At 49.4% G+C, this 19,162-nt stretch overlaps 1 protein-coding gene across 1 annotated transcript in view; it reads right to left on the minus strand.

The window, feature by feature from the left end:
• Positions 1-2,734: 2,734 nt before the first annotated feature.
• Positions 2,735-19,162, minus strand: part of GREB1 (growth regulation by estrogen in breast cancer 1) — an 89,964-nt gene continuing 73,536 nt past the window's right edge. The window contains exons 23-32 of the mRNA XM_011965335.1: positions 18,489-18,647; positions 16,696-16,838; positions 13,709-13,870; positions 11,718-11,922; positions 10,782-10,956; positions 9,538-9,756; positions 8,474-8,609; positions 6,314-6,514; positions 5,446-5,584; positions 2,735-3,944 (exon numbers count right to left, since the gene is read on the minus strand). Coding sequence (XP_011820725.1) covers positions 3,781-3,944; positions 5,446-5,584; positions 6,314-6,514; positions 8,474-8,609; positions 9,538-9,756; positions 10,782-10,956; positions 11,718-11,922; positions 13,709-13,870; positions 16,696-16,838; positions 18,489-18,647 — 1,703 coding nt within the window. The 3' untranslated portion in view covers positions 2,735-3,780. The remainder of the gene's footprint in view (positions 3,945-5,445; positions 5,585-6,313; positions 6,515-8,473; positions 8,610-9,537; positions 9,757-10,781; positions 10,957-11,717; positions 11,923-13,708; positions 13,871-16,695; positions 16,839-18,488; positions 18,648-19,162) is intronic.

A 19,162-nucleotide genomic window follows, 5' to 3' on the forward strand; every position in this document is an offset into this window, starting at 1 on the left:
TCAACTCAATCTGAGCACCTCCATCTATTATTCGGTAAATTTAATCAACTTATATTTGACTATTGATATATTTTGATGTTTGTCCCCTCCAAATCTCATGTTGAAATGTGATCCCCAATGTTGGAGGTGGGGCTTGGTGGGAGGTGTTTAGGTCATGGGGGGCAGATTCCATGGTGCTTAGATTGCTTGGTGCTGTCCTCAGGATGAGTGGGTTCTCCGAGTTCACGCGAGATCCAGTTGTTTAAAAGTGTGTGGCACCTCCCCACCTCTCTCCTGCTCTTGCTCTCACAATGTGATGTGTCTGCTCCCCTCCGCCTTCCACCATGATTGGAAGCTTCCTGAAGCCTTCACCAGGAGCAGATGCCAGCACCATGCTTCCTATACAGCCTGCAGAACCATGAGCGAATAAACCTCTTACAAATTACCCAGTCTCAGATGCTCCTTTATAGTAACACACAAATGGACACACACACCTGCCATCTAATTTTGTTTCTTATTTGCCAAGATTCCCCGTTGTTCTCCCCATCCCCAACTGTTCATTCCTTATGTTTGATTTCATTGATGTGGTCATTGCTGTCTTCCCTTTAATGTTTTGGACGTTGGACATCCTTTCTTTTCTCCCAGTGGTCATCCGAAATGCTTAACATGCATATTTAAATGTTCCTTTTCTACCAGCATATTAATCAGTGCTGACCCAGTAAATCAAAAATTTCAGCTCAACTTCACTATTTTCTTAGTTTCTCCATCACTGATCACTCCCACCCCTGCTCCCATGTTGAGATCATTGAGGGCATGAGAGATTCATTCATTCACTGAGCGGGCACTCGATGAGCACATACTGGGCAAATTCCAAGTTCTGGGCATGCAGCACTGAATGTGTCTTACAGGATTCCTACCTTCACAGAAGGAGACAAAAATAGAAAAATGTATTCGATGTTAGTCGTTCCCCAATATGGGATGGCCTCGTTGGGAAGGTGACTTGCGAGTGGCAAGGGAACATCAGAGTGTGGGAGGGTCCAAGGGGCATAGAGGGATGAGGGGCAGCAGGCCTGAGTGGGCACTTGCCTGGCAGGGTCCAGGGAGCTGATGGGCAGTGAGCAAGCGGGCCTTTGACCTTAGCCATGGCCACATGCTTAACCCAGGTCAGTGGAGTATGGGAAGTGTGGTGGGAAGCGCTGCAGGGAATCAAACAGGCTCGCTGCTCCAAACCACTTCCCTGGTAATCATCCAGACAAATGTCCCAGGTCCCTTCTGCCCTTTGCAGCCACCATGAAGCTCAGAGTTCCCCCAAACTATCTTCCCTTGGTGGCAGGCTTCTCTGCACATTCTGAGCTGGTTTCCTCCATATTTGTTCTGCTGCACGTCCAATGCAGTCTGCCTTTTTATCCTCAGGAATTCTGCAACATGTTAATATACTCCACCTTTACAGCTTTATTCTTATTTCTTTTCCAAAACTATCCATTTTAAGCAGGTAGTCCCCAAAGATGACTAGCCACACTACCTTCTCTCAAAACAATGCTATGAATACTCACCAACAAAACAATACATGCATTATAAGTTTTATTTATAAGACTGGAACAGACAAGAATATTAGTTGGAGGGTTTTTTTCCAATTTAAATTAACTAATAAAGTGGGAAGAATGACACAAAAGCTGCTATTTACAAAAGACAAGTATGATTAAAGAAGGTCAGTTTTTATTCCAAAATAGGAATAATGAGATATACAAAGTGATCATTTTATAAACACTGATCTAAATATTTAATACTCGTGGACTTTTTTTCTTAGGAAAAAAAGATTGACATCAACTCTTCGGCATCATCTTTTACAATCATTTATTCTTGGATTGTTATCCATTAGAGTGCTTATAAATGTCTAGGATAGATGTGTAAATGCATTCTGAGGCCAGGCGCCTGTAATCCCAGCACTTTGGGAGGCTGAGGTGGGCAGATCACCTGAGGCCAGGAGCTCAAGACCAGCCTGGCCAACATGGCGAAACCCCGTCTCTACTAAAAAAACAAAACAAAACAAAACAAAAACAAAAATTAGCTGGGCATGGTGGTGGGTGCCCATAATCCCAGCTACTCGGGAGGCTGAGGCTGCAGAATCACTTGAACCCAGGAGGCAGAGGTTGCAGTGAGCCGAGATCGCACCAACTTTTCCTTCAAGTTATGTGCCACTTCAAAACCAGTGTGGCATTGAGGGTAGGAGAGTGGGAGAAGGGAGAACTGGACTACAAAGTCCAGAGATCAGAACTTTGAACTGTGCTTCTAGCTCTTTCCAGCAGTGAGACCTTGAAAAGGTACTCTTTGCATCTCAACCTTCTCATCTTTCAAAGGGGAAGAGTAATTCCAATCACACAAGAAAGGATTGAACAAGATGAACAAGATGATCACTGTCCAGGTGCCTGGGCAATGGGTGGCCTCTCAACTGCGGCTTTAAAAACCATTCTGGGCTGGGCGCGGTGGTTCACACCTGTAATCCCAGCACTTTGAGAGGCCGAGGCAGGCGGATCACAAGATAAGGAGATCGAGACCATCCTGGCTAACACGGTGAAACCCCATCTCTACTAAAAAATACAAAAAATTAGCTAGGCATGGTGGCGGGCGCCTGTAGTCCCAGCTACTTGGGAGGCTGAGGCAGGAGACTGGTGTGAATCCAGGAGGCGGAGCTTGCAGTGAGCCGAGATCACCACTGCACTCCAGCCTGGGCAACAGAGCGAGACTCTGTCTCCAAAAAAAAAAACCATTCTGTCAGCCTGTGAAGGGGTGAGCCCTAAGAAATCCATCTCCCTGCCTCCTCTCTTCTGTTCCCACCTCCTCTCTAGTCAAGCGAGATTCTTCCTGAGGAACCAAACATCAGTAAGAGAAAATGAGCTACTTCAGGAACTGAAAACTAAACTCTAGTAAATTACAGTCATAAGTCTAGTTCTCATCAACTATTTTATATATCACTTTGGTTGTTTTCATTGTTTTTTGGTTGTTTTCATTGTTTGTTTCAAGTAAGCAATGTGGTCCTTTCTCCTTTGTAAGGCAAATTTTAGGTCAACCTCTGTTAGCCTCGTTTCCTCCTCCCCAACACCCCCCCCCAAAAAAAACCCTTTTAGTTTTAAAGAAAGCTTCTTTGCATTTTTGCCCTTTCTAAGAGGTAGGGTATTTACCCTACATTATTTTAATAGGATCATATTTGCTCTGAAGTAAATCAATTTGTTTAACTTTATTAAATTTGATGCCTTTGGGCTAGCCTCTGAAACAGCAAACTTACAGGCAATTAAATAATTCTTATTAAAACGATCTACTTATTTTTTCTTGTCTCCAGCCTTTACAGTTAAAATGTTCCTTTGGAATATTGCTTTGTAGGAGGTTACAGGGGAACCTACTTGGCTGAAATCCCATCTACTGAAATACTGGCACTGCTACAAAATAACCCAAGATTCTTTAGAACTAAGAGAAAAAAATTAGGTTTGTCCATGGAAGCACACGAATGTCAGGACAGGAAGCAAATATTTGTTCCTCGTGAAACAGGCTTTAAAACAGCCGTGGGCAATGGGCTGGCCCAGAACTTGGGAGTCTCAAGTTTTCATTCCCACCCATTGCGGAGTCTTTTCCTGGTTCCCAGGACCACAGCCTCAGGGGCCCACGTGTACTATGAGGGGCTGCGCTGCAGACAGTCCCTGGGGTCCATTCCAGTCAAACACCCCAGAGTTCCAGGCCTCCCTTTAGCCTCAACAGCATGAGGGCTCTGAGCACTCATCTCTTCCAGAAAACTCGCCGCTGTCTTCCTCAGATGTGTCGTCCGGTCAGAAAGAAGAGCGGCCGGTCTTCCCTGGCATTGGCGGTCTGGAACTCATCGCGCAGCCGGAACTGCCACTCGTCCTCGAGCTCCAGGCGGACAACCGTCTGACGCAGTGAGCTCCGGTCCTGACAGATGACACACAAGGTCGCACCTGTGTGGACAACGGCACAGGTGCGGGAAGGAAAAAGGTGAGTTTATCCAGATGAAAGCGGCTGCCTGGATTCTACTTGCAATGGCAAGACAGGGCGCTGCTGGGAAGGGCAGAGGCGGCTCCAAGTCAGCCTCTTGCTTCTTTCAGGATGATGTGCAATCTTAGCGAGACAGGAGTGTGGCTGGGATGGGCAGGTGTGCGGGGGAGAAAACACGGAGGCAGAAGGAAAGCTGAGCAGGGACGGAACTGAGGTGCGGAGAGGAAGGAGAGAGGCTGGTCGAATTGCAAACCAAGCATCCTCAGCCCCAGCCGGTAGCTCACATACCCCACCCTACCTACTCCACCTTACAGCTTCATCCCCCTCTTCTGCCACCCATCCAGGCCTGGGACAGCCCCCACTGTCCCATGTGCCGACCACAGGAATTCTCCTTCCTCTCAACTCCCAGCACATGGCGACACATCAACCCAGTCTCCTCCATGCTTTCCCTGTCTGCTTCCTCCCCACCTTCGTGTCCAGTCCTCCCTTTAGATGAAATGTTTCCCAAGGCAGAGACTGCTGTAGAAACCTCCTGATCTTTCCCAAGGCCTTAGATGCTGCTGGTGTTCACTCAGTGCCTGCTAGAGAGGAAGGTCAGAGCCAAGGCCACCAGGAAGAGCGAAGGTCAGCTAGGGATCTGAGCAGGACTGGAAATGCAGACTGGAAATCGTGTTTTCAAGTCATGCAGAACAAGTGCTTGTCATTCTCAACCAAGCTGGCGCAGACAGGAGGAAGGCTGGCGTAAAAGCCAAGGTGGTGTGGGACCTCCCAGGACGAGCAGGAAGACTCGTCTACCAGGGGGAAGAGTGTCAGCAACGACTGGGACACTGATGTGAAGGATTTGGGCTGGAAAAGAACACAGATGGCTGGTGCGGTGGCTCATGCCAGTAATCCCAACACTTTGGGAGGCCAAGGTGGACAGATCACCTGAGGTCGGGAGGTCAAGACCAGCCTGGCCAAGATGGCAAAACCCTGTCTCTACTAAAAATAAAAAATTAGCCGGGCATGGTGGCAGACGCCTGTAATCCCAGATACTTGGGAGGCTAAGGCACGAGAATCACTTGAACCCGGGAGGCAGAAGTTGCAGTGAGACAAGATTGCACCACTGCACTCCAGCCAAGGCAACAGAGTGAGACTCCATCTCAAAAAAAAAAAAAGAAAGAAAGAAAGAAAGAAAGAACGAAAGACAAGAAACACAAAGGCTAAAAAAATGTCTGCAATTCATCTAAAAGAAAGGGGGATGTGTTTTGCCTCTATCCAAACAGGTATAGGGAAAAGAGAGCCCCCGGAGATCAAATCCCAGCTCTCTTGCACGTTCCTGGGTGGCTGAGGCAGTTACTTCCCTCTCTGATCCTCGGTTTACCCATGGGCAAATAAGGACTAGGACCAAAGGTCCCCTCCTCAGGGTACCCAGTGACTACAGCCATTGAAGACAAGGTGCAGGGTTAAGAGTACAAAAGTTACCTTTCAGAAAATGAAACTTTTTCAAAAAGCTAGCTCCCACAAAAGAGTCACAGAGGTACAGCAGCAGTCCGCTGAACAGCAAGTCCGAGCAGCTGATGTTTAAAGAGTGGGGCCTGGAGCTCACATAGCAAACAGAAATCTGAAAAAGAAGAAATCTAAGAGAGAGCACCGTTTTCTATGAAATGCTCAGTAATGTTTGCATCTAGTAAATACCAACTGCTTGGTCCAGCTCAAGATTTTTGGGGGACCAGAGACAATATTTTCATGTTATTTCCAAATCTGTATCTGAAAAATCAATTCTGGAAGTTTTATCCAGATTTATCTAGTCATGAGTTCATCTGAGAATCAGAATATTTAGGCGGGACGCAGTGGCTCACACCTGTAACCCCAGCATTTTGGGAGGCCGAGGTGGGTGGATCACCTGAGGTCAGGAGTTGGAGACCAGCCTGGCCAACATGGTGAAACCCCATCTCTACTAAAAATACAAAAATTAGCCAGGCATGGTGGCACATGCCTGTAATCTCAGCTACTTGGGAGGCTGAGGCAGGAGAATCACTTGAACTTGGGAGGCCGAGACTGCAGTGAGCTGAGATTGTGCCACTGCACTCCAGCCTGGGCGAGAAGAGTGAAACTCCATCTCAAAAAAAAAAAAAAAAAGTTTGGGCATCAGAATTGGGCTGGCTTCCTATCTTCTTACTTCCGGGCAAAGCATCTCAGCTCTCTCAGCTGAATGGCAAAAGCTATAAAGTGGGGTCAACCCCGAGACGAAGGAGTTGAGGACTTAGGATTCGGAGTCCCAGATTCCAGCCCATCGGTTCTAGAGATTTCTCTGAATTAGGGATTCGACAGCACCCCCTCTGAAAGTCACCTGAGATCCCAGGTTAAGGTAACAGTCGACAGACAGCACTGGGTGGTCATGGTTCTTCAGGGACAGCGGGAAGAAGTGGTGGCTGTGGTGCTGTAGGAACTTCTCCAGCAGGAGCTGGGCGGGCGCCGCGAGGAAGGTGTGCTTGCTGTCCGGGGCACAGATGTACTGGGCCGGCACGACCGCCGCGGAATTATCGGACACCTGCACGGGAAGGGGGAGTGTCAGGCCACTACCGCCCTGAGGAGCGAGGACCTTCCCACGGCTTCTGGGCGGCACGGGGTGGCCCAGAATGGAAGCTTGTGTCGCTCAGGGGAATGAACTGAGAACACATACTTCAAGAATAAACTTCTCTGTTGAGAAAGATTAGGTTTTACTCAAGGGAAATATGCAAGAGACATGGTCAAATGAACCAACCCAATCAGTAAGAATTAAAGACACTGATCATTCCATGCAGGAAACCGGCTTTCCAGTCTAGAGAAAACAAGAGTACCCACGGGCCTGGGGGATGCAGGCCTCTGGGAGTGGCCAGCTCCCCACCAGAGATCCTGTCCCAGTCCCGCCCAGCCCCAGGCTCTTCCCACCCACAGCCGGCATCCGAGCCACAGGCTCTTGCTCCATCACCAACACGTTTACATCAGACTCTCACTGGCTTCCCTCCTGTGAGTCCTAGAGAAAAGTCTGGAACTTTCCCATAGCTGGGAAGGTTTGCCTACTTCCGCAGCTCCTCCCCGCCACCCTCCTCCCCTTCCTCCATACTGACCTCCTCACTCCTACCCTTCTGCACCTTCACCCACTGAAGGCATCCTGTCCCTGTTCCTGCCTCTGTCCCTGCCTGGGCATGTGGCTCACTCTCTTCCTCCAGGTCTCTGCTTTAATGTCACTTCCCCGGGAACTCCAACAGACTCAGGTCTCCCCGTGACACACAGTTCACTTTTGTGGTGCTTCTCCCGATGGTCCTTAACTAGCCACGTGTCTGATATCTGCCCCGGCTGCTGGGCTGTGTACTCCTAAGCATGGGGATTGGCTGCTCAGTAAGTATTTAATGAATAAATGAAAACAATGCAGTGATTTCACTCACGTGAAAGATTATAAGACATGACTAGCTTTCTTATGTATAACCAATATGCAATCAAATGTAATAGAAAATTAAGATTATGTTCAAATAATAAAGATAAAATATCTAAGAGTTTAAAAATGACACTGAAGGACATAAAAGGAAAGTTTGTTTTAAAGGCACGTCTGGCCCTTTGATGGAGACATGGTGACGGTGTCTGTTTTCCCTGATTAAACAACAAACCTCACACAATTTTAAGATCTCAGTGATGGTGTAAGTGGGGGCCTTTTATTTAAAGGTCTTGTTACTTTGCAAGAGAAATGAGGAGAGGCCCCGCACTGCTGGAAAAGGCGCAGTACCTGCCTCTGGGGGTCAGTGAAGATGGAGCTGGTGTCCCAACTCAGACCCAGCCCACCTCAGCGTAGCTAACTCTGTCAACTCAGCAGTTTACAGAGATGAGGAGGGAAAGAGGCTGGGAAAGGCAGCTGGTGGCATTAGGGCAGGATCAAGACAGACAGAAGTGACAGAGAAAGGGGCTCTGGCCCATAGGACTGGGGAGAGCTTCAGGCAGAGACACACCTGCTGTATTGCTTCCTGGAAGACACAGAGCTATCCAGACTTGCTGTGATTGTACATCTTAATTCCCCAGGCCTGCTTAGCTGGAACACACGTAATCGCACCAGGTCCCTCCCCACCCTGAGGCTTCCCAGTGGACACATAGTGTGACTATGGGGCCAGCCTGCAGAGCCATTCAAATAGTTATGCAACCAGGCACCATCCCAGGGGCCCAAGGAAGAGCATGGCCTGAGACCTCACCCAGCTGGGGCGGGTGAGAACACACAGGAAGGCTTGGTTGGAGCCTTGGCCCCAGCAGAAGCTTGCGGGATACTGGTTAATATATCAGAGGTAGAAGAGAGACCCCACGGAGCCTGTCATTTCCCAGGGCTCAATGCCAATTAAAAACCTTTACTGACCCCACCCAGTAGGGCCCCGCCCCACGCACTTGAAAGAGACACGGCCTCCCCCGATTGCTCCTACCCTCAGTGTGCGTGCCAGGGCGGCCCAGGCGGTGGACACAGAGGCCTGCCCAGCAGCGAGGAGCTCACCTTGGACGTGATGTGGAAGGACCTGTGGCCGCCCACCACGATCTGCTTCTTCATCACGCTGAAGCGGTTGAACCGGCAGAGCAGGAGGCCGGCGCTGTGCACCCGCAGGTTGAAGTCTACATCGTCACACAGGAACCTACTCAGGGCCAGAGGAGGGGTGGGTCTGATGGGGCACGGCTCACACCCTCACTCACTGCCCCCAGCACCTAGAGTGTGGGTCCCCATCATAGGGGGCTATGAAGGTGGAGTGGGCTTCATTCTTGCCTCAAGACCTTCCTTACTCTAGGGGAAACGTAAGGCAAAACAGACAAGGAAAATCCACAGGACAAACAGGGCCATCTCTGTATGGGAAAGGCAGTGTGTACCTCACACTTCAACCACACGAGGACTGCTCAGTGGTGACCAGAGGCCAAGGGCCAAGTGCACGTGAGAAACGTTACCAACATGACCTCGCGCATCGGTGAAAAAGAAAGCAACAAAAAACCTCCGAGGGTAAAAACATGAGCCGCGTTTTACAGCTGAGAAGAATAGGGCTCGGAGGTGAGTGGCCTGCCTGTGCTGCAAACATGATACACAGCAGAACCCGGGTTCCCAGAGGCCCAGTCAGATTGGCTCCAAAACCCACCCTCTTCCAGCAGCTGACGCAGGCTGTGGCCCAGTGCCCGGTGCAGACAGGCCCTCCATGGACACTGAGCAATTGAATCCTCTGGAGATGGGAGCACTTCTGTGACTAGATATGTACAGAAACCTACGGAAATTATCATTTTCTTCCGTGCTAAAGCTCCTAAAAAGCAATGTATTGGGAGAATGAATCAAAAAGGCAAGAAAAAAAAAACACACAGTCCAATGTAACTCACTCAGTAAAGCATCATGAGAATTGGTGAATGAAGCTGAATGATCTGCGAATACTCAAAATTATTCAGCACTGAAAAAACTGGGACAACGGAGAGCAAGGCCAGGCCAGTGCTCACCACCAGGACGCCTCTGCAGCCCGAGGCTGCCCTCACTCAGGACTCTGCGCCCCCAGGGCCGCCGCCTCCTGCGCCCCGGGTGCAGGTGCTTACCGGTTCTGGTTGTACTGCACGTTCTGGGTCAGGTCCACGTTCAGGATGATGAAGTTATGCACGTGGCAGCGGGAGAAGGGCTCTCGCACCTCGCTGGCCCGGGTCTTGCTGGACCACTTCCGCAGGCCCAGCAGGGCGTAGTGCGTGATGTTGGGGGCCGCCTCAATGTGCTGCATGATGTGCTTCAAAGACACGTTCCTTTCCGACCAGGAGAACTCCCTGCTCGAAGGAGGGAGAGTGAGCCCCTAGGCTGACACCAAGCAGCAGCAAGGCCCTTGGGACCAGGCAGTGTGGTACCGGCTCTGAGACTGCCGTGAACACCTGCACAGGCCGGTACCCTGCACAGGCCCCCAGGGGCCAGGCACCCTGCTGGGTGCTTCCCACGGGCACTCATTTCTTCTATGTGCTGAACACATTTGCAGACCATAATTTAGTCAATTCTCACAACAACCCCATGGCATAGGTATTAATCGCAGATGAGGAAACTAGAACCCAAAATGATTTAGCCATTTGCTTAAAGTCACACAGCAAATACAAATAAAGCTAGGAGTCAGCAGTCAGGCTAGCGAGGAGGGGTGGGGCTGGGGGCAGCAGGAAGGGAGTTTCTGGGGGGCAGTAATGTCCCTTTCTTAATATCGGAGTTGGTTAAATGAATGTGCTCAGCTTGGGAAAAGTTCTGTATATGTATTATACTTTCCTTTTTGTCTATATATTAAATGGATAGTGTGATTTTCTGTATTATACTTCAATAACAATTTTTTTTTTTTTTGAGACAGAGTCTCGCTGTGTTACCCAGGCTGGAGTGCGGAGGCACCATCTCCACTCACTGCAAGCTCCGCCTCCCGGGTTCATACCGTTCTCCTGCCTCAGCCTCTCGAGTAGCTGGGACTACAGGTGCCCGCCACCACGCCTGGCTAATTTTTTTGTACTTTCAGTAGAGACAGGGTTTCACTGTGTTAGCCAGGATGGTCTCGATCTCCTGACCTTGTGATCCACCCGCCTCTGCCTCCCAAAGTGCTGGGATTACAGGCATGAGCCACCACACCTGGCCCAAAGACAATTTTTTAAAATTAAAAGCAAGCCAGGCTTGGCACGTGAGCTCACTTTTACCACACCCAGGAACCACACCCACCCCTTCTACTGTGAGGCCCTCCGGTCTTCCGGGGTGGGCGCACTCCCCACACAGAGAGTGCACACTCGTTGGTCATCCTTCGTAGGGTGGCAGTGCCATCAGGCCACCTCACCTGCTTCTCTCCCCAGCAGAGTCGACATCCACCACGTTCCACATCACGCAGGAGTCATCAGAGATCACGATGAAAGGCCAGATGTCCTGCGGCTTGATCCCCAGCTCCTCCTGCCGGTTCCGCTCAAGCTCCAGGTTATGGTACGACAGCTCCTTGATGAGGAAATGGGCGGCACCTACAGTGGGCGAAGCAACTGGACTCAGGGCTGTCTCACACCCACACCCACAGCAGGCAGACCCCAGGCAGACCTGCCGCCAAGGCCGCCCAGACAAGCCAGCTCCGACCTTCCTGACATGCATCACCTGTCACAAAACACGGCCCACGGGCTAGGGAGAGAAAACTACAGGGAGGAAAACACTCCTCTCCAGGTGGAACACACATTTGCTTTCTTATGCTTTCTTCTCTAACCATTGCAAATATCAATTTGGCCAGGCGCAGTGGCTCACGTCTATAATCCCAGCACTTTGGGAGGCCAAGGCAGGCAGATCACCTGAGGTCACGAGTTTGAGACCAGCTTAGCCAACGTGGTGAAACCCCGTCTCTACAAAAATACAAAAGTTAGCTGGGAGTCATGGTTGGTGTCTGTAATGCCAGCTACTCGGGCAGCTGAGGTGGGAGAATAGCTTGAACCCATAAGACGGAGGTTGCAATGAGCCAAGATCATGCCATTGCACTCCAGCCTGGGCGACAGAGCAAGATTCCATCTCAAAAAAAAAAAAAAAAAGAACGAAAGAAAGAAAATATCCATTAAATGGATAACCAAACACTGGGGCCAGGGGGAAGATTGCATAAAAAAGTCAAACAAAATGAAAACAGCTTTAAAAGTCCAAAAGTAAAAGGCTTGATGTCACATGTTTAACTTTCGTCTCTAGAATACTCTCTCAAGTGTTCGTTCACAGGAGTTTAACTGAATAGATGATGTTAAAGGACACTCACCAACTCCAGCGCTGTTGAAGATACTGGGGAGCACCAGCATGATGTGGTTGGGCCAGTATTTCTTATAAATCGCCATCTCGTATTCCTTGACGACCAGCACATGCAAATGGCTGGCACCATCCATTGCATGGTACAGATTAAAGAGCCCATGTTCGTGACGGCCAGTGGTTGGAGTGAATGTTGGACTTTTTATATATTCATGGCTCTGCAAAGTACAGGTATCATGAGGTAGAGTGTTTATAAATGTGGCCACAATTAGTCCCTTGACATGACTTTGCAGCATTTTCCATCACAGAATGATGACCATTTCCATACTGCTGGAATTTTCAGCCTTGTGACTTGCTTTTCCCAGTAAAAGGCAGGAAAAATGGCCTTGTGCCAGTCCTGAGCATAGCCTCAAGATGACTTACGTGTTCCACTCCCTCTCAGAACTCTCCTATGCACAAGCCCGGGCTAGCCTGCTGGACGATGAGAGACCACTTGGAGGAGAGCTGAACAGCCTAGCTGAGGCCACCAGCCAGCCCGCAGACAACCTGCTGGCTCACTGTCAACACGAGTGAGTGAGTACAACCGAGCCCAGAAAACCACCTGGCTGAAGCAAGCCCAACCTGCTAGCCCACAGATCCCAAAGCTAATGCTTATTTGGGAATGGTGTGTTAGGCAACAGAAACTAACTGGCATATAGCAATTAACCAAATTCATTACCCTCTCGTATTAGAATCTAATGTTATGCCCAGAGTACTCATTATTCATGCATGCCTTGCATTTTCCATACACTATGAACACACAACACCCCTAATCGCTGCCCCATAGAACTTAGCTATCCACTCGGGTTGTTATATCTTTTATGTAAATAACTGTTTTCTTCAACTCCTTCCTTAACAATAAGTTCATCTGGCAGAGGTAGGCCCTCTGCTCCCTCTGAATTCCTCAAAGCACCTGCCAAACACTGTGAGGCACTGGTGCTCACGGCCAGTTCCGCCAGGAAGGCTGGAAGGTGAGTGGAGTGGTGGAGAAACCCCAGCTCTCATATTTCATCCATGGAATTTCACCGCAACACCCAACCCCAGCCCGTGGGTTAGGAGGTACCTTACAATGAAGGCCTGTTGGGTACATTACAAATATTTTCATTACTTAATAACAGGCTGCTGGGTCTGAAAGGCCAGGTGCAACTCCACAGGTGCCTGGCACTCTGGAGAAGGAAAAGCAGCTTCTCCACATGGCCTGCCTTGAGTGGGGCTGGGTAAGGAGCAGCCAGCTGACTGTGAGGTGATCAGTTGAGCACTGTCAAACCAAAAGCTCTACAAGGAGCATCTCTGTAAGAATGGTCAGAGACAATGGAACATTCAGAACAATCTCTTCAAAAGATAAAAGGAAATGTGTCTTTTAGAGAGACACACTGAGATATCTATATCTATAGGTATAAATATCTATAGATAGATGACATGATTTGAGGTCTGGGATTTACTTCCAAACAAAACAGGAAGAGGAGAGAGGGACGGATGAAACAAGGCTGCCCATGAGTTAGCAATTGCTGGAGTTGGTAATGGGCTCTAGAGGGTTCACTGTACTGTTCTTCCTAAGCCTACGCAAAATGTTACCTGGCAGAGCATTCAAGAAAAGATGGAGCGGATGAACATCTACCCAGCTCCTGTTATCTTCCAGGCACGGAGCTAGGGCCTTTCATCAGTTATTCCAAATAGTTTTCACCACAAGCTTTTGCAAGTTACTACTGTTCAACACTACAATGAGGAAATCAAGGTTTGCAGATACTAAGTGACATGTTCAAATACACAACTAGTAAATGGTAGAGCAAGGCTGAGGCTTGAATTGGAGTGACTCCAGAGCCTGTGTGCGACACCAGCCTCCTCCAAGTTCAGTCCCTGTATCGGTGCCTGCACTCCCTCCTCAGGCAGCTCTGTCTCTAGTCCCCCACTCAGTCCCCACTTGAAGCCACTTGGATCTGCCCCACTAGGTCTCTAAGCCAGTACCTTGTCTGTCACGAGGGGCAGTCGCATGCTCTCCAGCTGGCCTCCAGGTTGGCTGAAGACAAAGTGGTGCTCCTTGGACTTGGGGATGATGAAGTGCAGCTGGATCTCCTCTCCTAGCATGGAGTAAGAGAAGGCAAAGGCGTGCAGGGTGGACTCATACAGCTGGGGTGTGGGGGAAAGGACAGAGCTTGCCGTCAGAGTCCGGCCTGCTTTCCAGAAGGCCCCAGGCCCACCCTGCTGTGACGATGTGCAGTTCACGGTCACCTCTTCCCTACAGCACAAGAAACCCACAGGGTGACTCCAGTGAAAAGTGTAGACACCCAGGTCTGTTGACAGGTCAAGCACGCCCGAGACCACACAGCCACGGCGACAGCCTGCTCCCATCCTCAGTCCGCATGGGCCTCACCCCGCTGTGCCGCGCAGGCAGCAAGCTTTTTGGTTCCCGTGGCTTTGAACTAGAGCCCTGTTCTGGGTCACCAACTAAAGCATTCATGCTACAGGGCTCATTTGTAATTCTAATACGTGTATTTTTCCATCACAGTTACATGCAATCGCATATTAACACTAGCTGCATATGCCTGGACACTCCCATAACACTTCTCGCCTGGCACCGTTCTGTCCTGTGTGCTGCCATTAACAATCCTACAAAGCAGTACTGTCATCATCCCCATTTTACAGATGTGGAAACTGGCATTCAGAGACCTTGGACTCACTCCTGTCACCAAGTCTGGCTGTGCCCTTAGTCACCTCCTCCAGCCTCCATTTCCCAGGAGCCTCACACCCCACATCTGCGCACGTGCTGCTCTGGGTGTGACTTACAGCCCAGCTTTGCCCTCAGCTTGAACATCCTCTTAGGACCCCACCGACTCACAGCCCTCCCTACTGACATCCCCTCCTAGCTTGTGCTCTGCATGCATCCCAGGGTCCCCAGGGGAGGAGGCGGACGAGCACACACTGCTTTAATCTCTGCCATGGCTCTGCTAGACCCACAGAGCCCTTTCTTTGGGAGCAGAGATGAGGGACAAAGGGATTTTGACTGGGGGAGGCAGTTAAGGAGGACACACTGAGGCAGTTTCATAAAAAAGGTCAAGGGAGCCTTGGAAAAGAAAACAGAATGAGCAGGTGCGGGCCACATGGAGACGGCAGCCAGTGGGTCACACAGCCTCTGCACCAGCACCAGCTGGTTTCAAGCCCCCTCAGCGTCCCAGGCCTCCTCGTCTTCCACTGTGGCCCCCAGATCTGCATACCCCTGAGAACACAGGCCAGGCGCAGCCCAGCCGGCTGCCTCTCCTCCTCCTCTGTGCTCTGGTGTCTGTTGATGCAGCCCGAGGTCCTGACGGCACCACCCACTCCCGACACTGACAGGGATGACTGGGGACTGACACCCTTCAGTCCCTTTCAGTTCCCTACATTTCAAAATCACGGACGTGTTTTCACATATGCTTTTGTTTGCCTTGAAAGAAAAACTACATCTCCAAGAAACAAAATGTTAGGAGAGTTTATCTGGAACAAATGGGATTACTGATTATTTTGACCCTTAAAAAACTGCTTATATGTTCTTTCTTTCATCTACAGTACAATTGCATACTCAAACAATGAGTGCTGCGTCCCCGGCAGCCAAGCTCAAAGCCAGGCAGACAGGGGCTGTTTCCCTCTGCAAAAGGGATGGAAAGAGAGGCCAGTGCTCTTGCCTCAGGCCTTTCTGAAAGCAGCCCAAGACATCAGCTGCCCTACACGCCTCTGCTCCCCAGCCAGGCATCTGACTAGCTCCCGCCAACTCTGGTCCTCTCCCTCCGCCCCTCTCTCCCTTGCTTGGGTCTGAAATGAAAAGAAATACTCCATGTAAAATAAATTCTCTCCCCTGTTTATAAATAACCAGCCTCCCAGGCACTCCACACACCTCTATGGGACTAAGAGACCAGTCTAAACACAGCTCTGCCCGCACTGGGCTCCACTTGGAGTTCCTGCTGAAAGAGTCCTCGTTCCTCTCCACGGTGCCCACCAGGCGTTTTGTGGTCTGGCCTCTGCCTACCCTCCGAGTTTCGTGGCTGAGTGTACCTATCCCAAAGTCTGGGTTCCAGAAACACCCAACCCACATCACTTCCCATCCCCCGGAAACCCCACCTCCCCTCTCCCACACATGCTGTCCCTCTCCCTTCATCTTATTAATTCTTGGCCTCTTGGCAAATTCTTATTAATTCTTCCAAATCTTCTCTCTTCCGCTCCCCACCCAAACAGGATCCTCATTTATAAAACAGGGACTATGAAATTTTAGTGTGAAGTAAATAGGACACTAGACAGGACAGTTCCCACCCAGTGCACCGTGAGTGGCCAGCAGGTGTGGCTTCAGGTGACCCACCAGAGCCTGAGGCAGCCAGAGCCCTGGGTCAGGAGCCTTATCCATTTCTATGTGTCCAGGATAAATATTTTCTATTGCATAAAAGGTTGGGAGAAATTGATATATAAAAAGTGCCTAGGCACATTACCTAGCATGCAGTAGGTGCTCAATAAATGCAAATGCCTCCTCTTATCAATGGATTTCTGTGCTTCAACCATAATACTCTTTTTGCCTGCTTCACATCATTACGTTTTGCTTATGTGCACATCTCCCTCCTAGACTGAGTGTGGAGGATGGGGACAGAGTTGATTCAGCTCTGCACCCCCAGTACCTGGTACAGAATAAGTACCTGGTGAGCATCTGCTGCATTGGACTAACTTCTGAAATCACTGGGACCTAAAGATGATGACCACTTCCACGGCTGGGTAACTTGGCCACTGATAAACACACAACCCCAGGAGAACCGTGGTGCTCTAGTTCCAGCAATAATTCCACAGACAATTGAAGGGAACAGAGGATGCAAATAGACCAGGAATCCAGGGCTTCCAGAACTCTCTATCTCCTACTCTGGAATGAAAGCGTGAGAGAGCAGGGGAATGGACGATGTGGGCCAAGGTGAAACGCCTGGTGGGGAGCTGCTAGGGCCTACCTGGTAGCGGGGGTGGAAGCCCATGTACTGGTGGCACTGCTCGCAGTGGTGGTAAGTGTTGTATGCTGCGTACTTGGACAGTCTCATCCGTGCCGTCTGACGCCGCACATAAAGGTCCTCCGGCTTCCGGGACATCCCTCTGTCTGCACCAAATTCCCCAGGATTAAAAAGCAGCAGGGAGCAAAGCAAATATTATCCCCTGCCTGCTCAAACAGAAACCAAAATGCTCAAAATGCCCAGACGACAGGATTCTGTTCTGTTGGGGAGGACTCCCTCTCACCTCCCTGGGCCCTGATGTGACAGCTGGTCAAAGGAGACAATGAAGGACCACAAAAGTGTCAGTGGAATAAACTAATTAAGGCACTGTCCATATCATGTCTTACTGTAGACTAAAAACATTTCATCAGCACCTATGTAAAGATCCACTAGACAATTTAAATCGATTGCCAACTTAACATGCTAGCACTGAATGCAGATGAACTGTCCCTTGTTTTTCTTTTTTTGTTTGGTTTTTGGAGACAAGGTCTTGCTCTGTCACTCAGGCTGGAGTACAGTGGCATGATCTCAGCTCACTGCAACCTCCGCCTCGCAGGTTCAAGTGATTCTCCTGCCTCAGCCTCCTGAGTAGCTGGGATTACAGGTGCATGCCACCACACCTGGCTAAGTTTTGCATTTTTTGTAGAGATGGGGTTTTGCCATGTTGGCCAGGCTGGTCTCGAACTCCTGACCTCAGGTGATCCGTCCACCTCAGCCTCCCAAAGTGCTGAGATTACAGGCGTGAGCCACCACATCTAGCCCTGGCTTGTTTTTCAAATGACCAGGCCGATTAAGATTTTAACACTCTGCCTTCATTAGAGACTGGCCTACAAGAAGGATCCTTGGTGCAAGGGATCTATTCTGATAGCAAAGACGATAAAGTTGTTGGTTTAAAATGGAGTCTTGGTGGGTCGCTGATATGGTTTGTCTGTGTCCCCACCCAAATCTATCTTGAACTGTAGCTCCCATAATTCTTACATGTTGTGGGAGGGACTTGATGGGAGATAACTGAATCATGGGGGCAGTTTCCCTAATACTGTTCTCATGGTACTGAATAAGTCTCACAAGATGCGATGGTTTTATAAGGGGTTTCCCCTTTTGCTGGGCTCTCATTCTCTCTTGCCTACTGCTATGTAAGACGTGCCTTGCGCTTTCCACCATGATTGTGAAGCCTCCTCAGCCACGTGGAACTGTGAGTCCATTAACCCTCTTTTTCTTTATAAATTACCCAGTTTCAGGTATGTCTGTCAGCAGCAGCGTGAAATGGACTAATACAGTCATTTCCTTTCTCATGGCATTTACCAAATCTTTCTAATCTAAGTTTATAATCGCGCTGGCCCCGGTACACTGCAGTGTCAGCACACCACAGATGTTGGGGATCCCTAAGGGGGAGGGAAAAATCAAGACATCGGGGGAGGAGAGGTGAACACGTGTACCCGTTTTGACAATTCCAAATTCGTAAGTAAACATACACATCTTTTATCTTATATTAACCAGAGTCTTCAGAATATTCCAATAGTGACAAATCAGCAAGGGTGTCATCATCATCACTTAGCACTTCCTGAGCAACACTCTTCAATTCACAGGTTTCCATTCCTCCCTTCCTCATACAGGGAGGTGGTGACCTCAGTTCTGTACTACGTATGGCAGGTTAATTCATCACCACCTGATTTTATGCCTAACAAAATCCAGCTCGTCCCTTCAAGAGGCTGTGCCCATACACTTTGGAAGGTGAAACGAGAGATTCAAAGTCTGACCTTCACTCTTTATACTCTGATAGTGTGAACAAATCAGGCTGGCATCTTCATACTTCGGGTCATGAATGATGTAGTCAAAGGGCAACTTCTTGAACAGCTCCAGGTCTGGCCAGGGGTCGCTAAGCTGGAGATAATGCCAGTCAGATTCTTCTCTGAGGTCTACAAGATTGGTAGAAACATAGATGTGACAAAATAGGAAGTGAAAACGATTTACAGTCATGCGTCGCTGAACAACACAGAATACGTTCTGAGAAATGTGACATCAGGCGATTCTGTCACTGTGCTAACATCCTAGGGTGCACTTACACACCTACACGGCACAGCCTGCTACACACTAGGATATGTGGTGTAGCCTACTGGTCTTGGGCTACAAACCTCTGAGCATGGGTGTCCAATCTTTTGGATTCCCTGGGCCACATTGGAAGAATTGTCTTGGGCCACACATAAAATACACTAACAGCAATGATAGCTGTTGAGCTTTAAAAAAAAAATTGCAAAAAGTATTCTCATAATGTTTTCAGAAAGTTTACAAATGTATGTTGAACCGCATTCAAAGCTGTCCTGGGCCACATGCAGCCCGTGGGTTGGACAAGCTTGCTATATAGCACGTTATGGCACTAAATACTGCAGGTAATTGTAACACAATGTGAAGCATTTGTGTATCTTGGCCAGGC

The sequence above is a fragment of the Mandrillus leucophaeus genome, unplaced genomic scaffold (assembly GCF_000951045.1).
Source record: "Mandrillus leucophaeus isolate KB7577 unplaced genomic scaffold, Mleu.le_1.0 Scaffold72, whole genome shotgun sequence".
In the NCBI taxonomy this organism is placed as follows: domain Eukaryota; kingdom Metazoa; phylum Chordata; class Mammalia; order Primates; family Cercopithecidae; genus Mandrillus; species Mandrillus leucophaeus.